Source organism: Ammodytes marinus (assembly GCF_949987685.1).
Source record: "Ammodytes marinus genome assembly, chromosome: 15".
NCBI lineage: Eukaryota > Metazoa > Chordata > Actinopteri > Uranoscopiformes > Ammodytidae > Ammodytes > Ammodytes marinus.
In genome coordinates, this window is record NC_137219.1 from 8186309 (window position 1) to 8194959 (window position 8651).

At 39.0% G+C, this 8651-nt stretch overlaps 1 protein-coding gene across 1 annotated transcript in view; it reads right to left on the reverse strand.

The window, feature by feature from the left end:
• tnika (TRAF2 and NCK interacting kinase a) overlaps positions 1–8651 on the reverse strand; it is a 69912-nt gene that overhangs the window by 2791 nt on the left and 58470 nt on the right. The window contains 2 exon segments of the mRNA XM_080042335.1: positions 359–498; positions 6914–7073. Of these exon segments, the coding sequence (XP_079898461.1) occupies positions 359–498; positions 6914–7073 (300 nt within the window).

Below are 8651 nucleotides of genomic sequence, written 5' to 3' on the forward strand. Positions count from 1 at the left end.
ACCCTTCATGAATTTAAAGCATTTATTTGTGTTGAAATTCAAGCTTCTGTGGCACATTTCTTTGCTATTGGGGTAGGTATTATATGACCAAGATGCACCAAAAATCTCCCCCACAACAACCTTTCAGACATTATCGGCTGTCTTCAAAGGTGTTACCTGTAATGGCGTTAAAAGTTTGCAATTCGGTTTGGTGGGACTGTGGAAGATCTGTGAAAATAACACCAAACCTTGTGCTCAAAAACATATATATTTGTTTTTACATATAATGGATTGCACTCCAATCGTTTCCTAGAAATAGATCTGAATAACTGAGAATCGAAGAGCAAGAAATCCAATACTGTGTGGGTGTTTTATTTACCTTGTCGTTCCGCTCACAAAGGAATTTGAGTCTCTGGGCTCTCTTGTGCATGAAGACTCCATCCAGGTGACCCGTCTCCACCGAGCGGATCTCTATGGCTTTCTCACCCCAGCCCATGATCTGATTAGAATGGATATAGGCTGGAGGGGAGACAACACAAGAGAAGCGTTAATGATACATGGAAAAGTACAAGAATAAACATGTATAGAAATATATAATATAGATATAGAAAAATGTAATAAGGACATTCCACCAAGTTCCAAATGCACAATGTGGAATCAAGATGTACTGGCATATGCCAAAATAGTGGTCACTTTGAAGGTGTAATACCCAATGCTGCCACCAAGAGGCAGTAGAATACAAGGAAATGGTGGTTCTTTCTATTGGAAACAGTAATCAAAAACCCTGAATAAGTAAGAAGACATAGGAACATGATGAATGAAGATGCTTACACACAGGTCCAATGCAATTTTATAATTATGCAATAACATCCCATCATGCTCTTTAGCCGATAGACTAAATGACTGTGAAAAGGGTCCATAAGGACGTTAATTTAATGTTCGTCTGCATTTAGACCTATAGGAAAGTCTTGAGGCTGTAAACGTTATAGAGAAAATTGTAGAATCTACTTCAAGGCGCATTGAAACTGCTCTGTTACTATAATTTGTCACTTCTGTATCACTTCTGTATCCATGTTTGTACACACTTCTTTGTTGGACTGTCATCGATTCCCCCTCCCACTCTCTCTCTTTCTTTCTTTCCTTGTGTCGTCTTACGCAATAACTTTTCCCTCTACATTCCCCATGGATCATTTACATCCAACTTCCGTCTTTCTCAAACTTTTACCCTCCTTTATTCTTGTTCCTTCTAAGCAGCTCTGGTAGCCCTGATGCAGAGACTGATTCTATAAACTGATTTTTTAATGAATGCATTAAACCTTAAATGAACCCCCCTTACGCCGCAGTTCTGAGAATTTACTACATGTTTGATCTACATTGCAACACAAGCACTGAAATATGGGTACTATGGGTATCACTGGAGTTTTTTAAACCTCTTGACTACAAGTTTGGTGATTCATAATATATATCATTTGAACTGGGTGTTCCTATAATATGTGCCAAATAGGGATGTAACAATATACCGCAAAACGGTCGTTCGCGATATGAAAAGTCCACGAATGTCAACCGTAAGTTTTTTCTTGTTATACCGCGTCACGGTATTGAGGCGAGCGTGCATGGTAAATGCGCTCCGTCATTGTGGAGAGTCTGGTAAGCAACGTTGTCATAAACGTAGCACTCAATCTAACACTGTATGGGCCACACCAACATTGGAAACCAAACAATAACACATTGACACAACATCTTATCACTGAAACATGACTTCTAACTTTAAACTGAACAGTCACGTCTCACGTGGGCCGTTGTTTACACTAGCGCGTGCAGCTTCACAACATTGAGTCATGTAGCAGCAAAGAAGAGAGAGAAAGAGAAAAGGGAGAGATAGAGAAAAAGATAGACTAGCTCACCAGACTGAAGAGAAAGTTGCTCGCGAGTCAATTATATCATTATGAATCCAGGCGAACGTGAGGAAATGAGATTATAAAAAAAAAAAAAAAAAAAAAAAAAAAAATAGAATAGTGTGGCGTGTAAAGACAGGAGTCGGAGGCGGAGTGTCAAAAGACGGAGCTAACTGCTTTAATGACATTAATGCACTTGTCAAGTAACAACAACGGAGCAGACAGTAAACTCCTGATATAGTCCAGGCAAAATAGCGTTTTTCATAGAATAAATTGTAAAAGAATTTTTTTCAGCTCAGATAATTTCTATGAGGTGTCCAGAACAACATACTAAAAGTCCTAAGAAATCCTAGTTGGGGAAATATGTTTAATTCTCATCAATCCGAGATGTGTGCCAATAAGGCGAGCCACCAATAAATCCCAATAGGGCTATTTTTTTCCTTTAGTCCTATCAAAATGAAACTTTACACAATGAAAGTATCCATGAAAATTTAAATGTTTTGTATTACAAGTTTCTTTGAAAATTAATTTTAATATGCAAATGAGCTATACACTAATCGTACATGCCCAAAATAAACCCAAATAGGCTTAATTTTTTCCTTTACTCCTACCACAATAAAACTTTACATAGTAAAAGTATACTTGAAAAGTAAAACATTTTGTATTACAAGTTTCTTTTTAAATTAATTTGAATATGCACATGAGCTCCACACTTATTGAATATCCAATCATCGTACTGCCAATGGGTGATGGCGATGCTGCTTTTAGACTGGCCTCTAACCTGAAAAACTGCCTGGCTTACTTATAACAGGTGCCTCTCATGAATTAGATCCCCCCCCAGCTAGTGTAATTTTTTACTTTTTTCAGTGCCATTCCCTTTCCAATGCCAAATAGACGAGACGTAGAATCACAGCCTGAAATGGCATGGAGAAAGAGGAGATTGTCACACACCTTGGGACCAATTAACTCGCCTTTTGGAATTTTATTTATTTTGACTATCATTAATTAATTTTTATCAATACCAGTATTTTTTATATGAAATAACAGATTTTTGTTTATCAATTCCACATTTTTCTTTACCGGAAATCAATTGTTAAAACTGATCAAAAATAAATTATTTGACAACTTTTGTATGTGCAAAAGTTTGTGAACCCTGAGCTGCATTGCTTAAATTGAGCAGGTAAACACAATCAGATTGGCCAAATTGAGTGATGAAATGGACCAATGTAATGAGAGATCTTTAGGGAAGTAATTGGGCGGCACCAGATAAAACACAGATAAAACCAGGTCAGTTTATGCTCACCAAACTGAACCCATACAGGTCAGACATGCCAAAAGGGAAAGACAATCTCAGAGGATCTCAGGAAGAGAGATGTGATGTTGCACATTTGTCTGGGGACAGCTATACATTAATTTATTTGGTTCTTGTGCCATAAACAGCTTGTGTGCATTCAGATCAGTATGATGCAACAAGAGTACTAGCAAGTCTGTGTCATCACCTACTGAGACTGTGTCTTTTGTTCTGGCAGAGGCAATGGCAGTTTGGACAATGAGCACATCTGCATTGTGCTTTGCATGGTTTGTGATACACCATTTTTTGTCTTACAAATTTCTTTGAAAATGAATTTTAATATGCAAATGAGCTATGCACTAATCAAATATAGGCTACCCAAAATATATCTGCATAGGCTTAATTTTTACCTTTACTCCTACCACATTAAAACTTTACACAATGAAAGTCTACATGAAAAGTAAAACATTTGTATTAGAAGTTAAAATATAATGGTGAAGGCTTTCCAGAAGGGGTTGGTTGAACGTCAGAACAGGGGTCACATCATACTGCAGAGCTTGAGTTGCCAAACACCTCAATGTTGAGTATATGCAGGATTCATCACTGGGATCAAGATCAATCATTGGAAGGAATGTTACTGAAGCTCTCCCAGGGTGTTCATCTAGAAGATGCAGGATCTGCATCATACCAGACCACGATGGCCTTTGAGAGTGAAGGAGTAGGGATGTCTTCCACAAAACACCTGTGATGTTTTGTTATCTGCTGGCAACAGAGCCAGTGGCTGATACACAATAGGTTCACATATAGGAGGACTCATAAAGTACTGAATGTGTATGCAACCAACCGCAGCAATATCTGCAGCAGTCACTTGGATCTTTAAAGGAAAAAATGAAGCCTGTGCGGATATATTTTGGGTAGCCTATATTTGATTAGTGCATAGCTCATTTGCATATTAAAATTCATTTTCAAAGAAACTTGCAAGATAAAAATGGTGTATAACAAACCATGCAAAGCACGATGCAGATGTGCTCATTGTCCAAACTGCCATTGCCTCTGCCAGAACAAAAGACACAGTCTCAGTAGGTGATGATACAGACTTGTTAGAACTCTTGTTGCATCATGCTGATCTGAATGCACACAAGCTGTTTCTGGCACCAGAACCAAAGAAAGCAACAAAAACAAGACGGATATGGTGCATAAAGTAGACAAAGGAGTTACTTGGTCCCAAGGTGTGTGACAATCTCCTCTTTCTCCATGCCATTTCAGACTGTGATTCTACATCTCGTCTATTTGGCAAAGGAAAGGGAATGGCACTAGCCTGGAACTCCAGACCTGCCACTAGGCGCTGGCAAATTAAATGTGCTGCGCCTGTTGGTCTGGGCACTCTCCATTGAAGCTCATTAAATATGTCAAGAAATCCTGAGCTGCGTTTTAATTGGTTCTATCTGATATGGGCGGGCCAGAGCCCTATGTATGGTGCTCTGGGGCCTCGACCCTTTACAATTTGGAAGACGGGACTCAAATCTTTCATTAGCAAGTAAGAGGAATGTTCTGTTTTGCCGACCGACCACGGCAAAAGTTCAATTTAGCAGTTAATCCCGCTGTTCGCTAAACGAACGGGGCTTAATACGTCACCTTGTTCATTGCTCTGATTGGTTGTAGTGCTATCAAATTGCGTGCAGTGGCATTTGAAGAGACAAATCTAATTCATGAGAGGCACCTGTTGTACCCCTGGCAGGTAAGCCAGGCAGTTTTTCAGGTTAGAGGCCAGTCTAAAAGCAGCATTGCCATCACCCATTGGCAGTACGATGATTGGATATTCAATAAGTGTGGAGCTCATGTGCATATTCAAATTCATTTAAAAAGAAACTTGTAATACAAAATGTTTTACTTTTCAAGTATACTTTTACTATGTAAAGTTTTATTGTGGTAGGAGTAAAGGAAAAAATTAAGCCTATTTGGGTTTATTTTGGGCATGTACGATTAGTGTATAGCTCATTTGCATATTAAAATTAATTTTCAAAGAAACTTGTAATACAAAACATTTAAATTTTCATGGATACTTTCATTGTGTAAAGTTTCATTTTGATAGGACTAAAGGAAAAAAATTGCCCTATTGGGATTTATTGGTGTCTCGCCTTATTGGCACACATCTCGGATTGATGAGAATTAAACATATTTCCCCAACTAGGATTTCTTAGGACTTTTAGTATGTTGTTATGGACACCTCATAGAAATTATCTGAGCTGAAAAAAATTCTTTTACAATTTATTCTATTTTTGGCCCCAAAATGCCTTACTTTGCCTGGCCTAATAGTCTCAAAACGCCAACAAGACAAAACAGGAAATTCCCCCAGAATAACAGTTCCCCCGGAACCCCGGAACTTCAGTTCGATAGGTGAATTATGTAAGATCACTACAATAGAATAGAATCCACCGCCACCGCGCGTTAAATCCCCGGTAAAGTCGGCGAACTTCCGTGAAAGGCAGATGAAGGAAATAAGTCCAAAGATCCTTGATATATTCATCACAACTTCACGTGAACTCAGCAGACAGTAGCTAACAGCATGTTGCGCAATACTATGGAATCCCTACTATGTCAAACTTAGGTGACACTACTTTGGTCAAATGAAGGTGACGTTGCGAAAGTGTGAGGAAGGGAGGGGGGAGAGGAGTGCACTGCAAAAACATTGATTTTGAGACTGCAAGTTAAGTTAATAACAAATAAAAATCATAAATAAATATTTTACAGAGTTCATTGTGCTTGTCATAATGTAGGCCTAATAAGGTAAAAGCATGGCTTGCAAAAATAGAGTTGGATAAGCAAATAAAACATAAATAAAATGGGGAAATTATCACACTATTTAAATTATTTTTATTTTATACATACTTTTACAGTTACAGACAAGTGACTAAATTAAGTTTAGATTTAAAATTCCTATTTCAGTTTGAAAAATATAGGTGTAATGCTTCTTTAAAAACAGCAGTAGAGAAGCAGTGTCTTTGTTTTGGTGACAAGTTGTTTAAATCTCTCAGAAATCTCTTCTTCATATTAAGATATAAAAAATTTGAATTATTCTTGTGTTTATGTTTTATTTAAATCAGCGGTACAACATTTCATTTGAGGGGGTAGAAATGAATTCCGCGCTTAATATCGTATCGTGATATCGTGATATCAATCGCAATATCGTATCGTATCGTACCCAAAATTTCATATCGTTACATCCCTAGTGCCAAAGAAGCCAGAGTTGATTAAAATCAGCTTTAAAGCAGAAGTAAGTGATATGCTTCTTTTAGCTAACTTCCCTGTCAGTGACTGCATTTAGCAGTCCCCTCCCTCGTCCCTATGTCACCACCACATGAACGTGCCGCCATCTTCGTCAGATAGTGCCGAAATGGAGAGCAGGGAGTCATCGTTCACGGGCACATAGACCCGCCTCTTTTTAGCGCTCTGTCACCTGATTGGATAAAAAACGAGCGGGATGCTCGTAATTTTATCTGGCAATTACTGCAAAACTGAATGACTGGGAGACCTGTCTTATGAATTGTGCATACTGTTTAATTGATTGCTGTATGCATATAGACTGATTTCACACTTATAGTAATACAACAATATCACTTACTTCTCCTTTAAAATGAGCTACGAGGCTTTAAAATGAGCTACACACAACAGCTACATACACACACACACACACACACACACACACACACTCACATTACACATAAATACACGTGTGGGTAGGACATACCGACGGAAGTAGGCATCTCCCCCCACTGTAGCACCACGTCTTTGGTGATTCGACCGTAGGTGTTGACGTAAACCCCTTCGTCCTCGTAACAAAGCAGCATCTCCATTCCATCAGTCTTAGGCAGCACCACGATGGCATGAGGCGTCACCTGGCTCTGGATCTATTACAGATACACACACACACACAACCATTTAAGAGGCTTTAATACAATCTTTTCAAATGTAATCTTAAATCGCGTGTCATTTTAGCGGGTATTTAATGTGAGAGATTTTGGCTGGCTCTTTTGGAATTTTGTTTTTTTGGACCGGGCCCCGCATTCTGTAATCCCCTGAAGAGCAAGGCTGTGGACACTGACGAGGTTGCCAAAATATGGGGAGCATGATGAGTGCATCCAAAGGTTCAGTATTTTGGCTTGTGGCGTGAGAAGCCTATTTCGGGGAAAAATGAGCGAGTGGTCAAACCAGAGCACTTTTCTCCAACCCTCATGAATAGGAATAACATCAGAAGGGTTTGGTAAAGGGAAACACACACGCACGGACACACACACACACACACACACACACACACACACACGCACACGCACAAAGACAGAGCTTAAGTCTGTGCACTTCAACCAAAGTGTAGCCCAGAGACCAACCCCGTTATTTGTGCCAGCAGGCATTTCCCAGAGGTTTGACTAAAAGCTACACTTGGGAAGCACAACAAGGGGTCGTATCACTAAAATGAGTGAGTGATGAGGCATTGAAAAAATTCATCTTATGAATCCCACGAGAAACAATACAAATAAATAGATAATAGATTTTAAAAAAAAGTCATACTAATTATTAAAATAAATAGTTTGGTTTACAGTTTTTTTTGGTTGCTAGCAGGACCAAACGTCTTGCCTTTATTAATGGAATGCATCTCCTCATAACCTTGTCATATCTCATGTGGGTAAGATGAATTTATTCACGCAAACCGACTTCTAGCTAAAATGTCCATTAATCTCTATTCTAATGAAGTGAACTGCACATAGACACATGTATTAATTCCGTGTATCAACTATAAGGGTTTTTTTTCTATGGATCTATTGGACTAGTCTAAAGGGTTGGATGGCAGGATGTCACCTTCATCTGTTTGGCACTCTGGAAGAGAAGTTGGCAGGGAATGAGAGAAAGAGGGAGGGAGCACGGATTAAAAGGCAGAAATCATAAAAAAAAGCAAAAAAAAAAAACAATCACCACAAGAGGTCAAGGATGCTCTTTAAGTCTTCTCACTGTAAAGCATGGATTCAATTGCTCTGTGTCAACACATTGAACACAGGCTGCAATTGCTTGTGTCCTCACGCAATGGAGGATCTGGAAAATGTTACATGGGGTGGCGAAGGGGGGGGCAAGAGGTCTTGGCAGGGGGGCATGGGAGGACGGTAGCGGGAATCCCCATATATATTATATTGATCATAATTTCTGATAAAATAAGACATTTGTAGCCTATATCTTAAGCCTACATAGCTTACCCTATACAACACATTGCTACAACAGAAAACAGGCAATCATTGAAACATGTTATTTTGAGTGACATGACATATCATTCTAGTCTAGTGGAATTTATATGGAAGGAGAATAACAATAGGCTACAGTAGTATAGGCTTGGACTGCAGTCAGACCCTCTGCCTACCTTTCACCTGCCTGCTGATCACTACCTGCCTCTGTCTGAATATAAAACCTCCTCTTCATCCCTCACTTTTATTTCTTCTTTT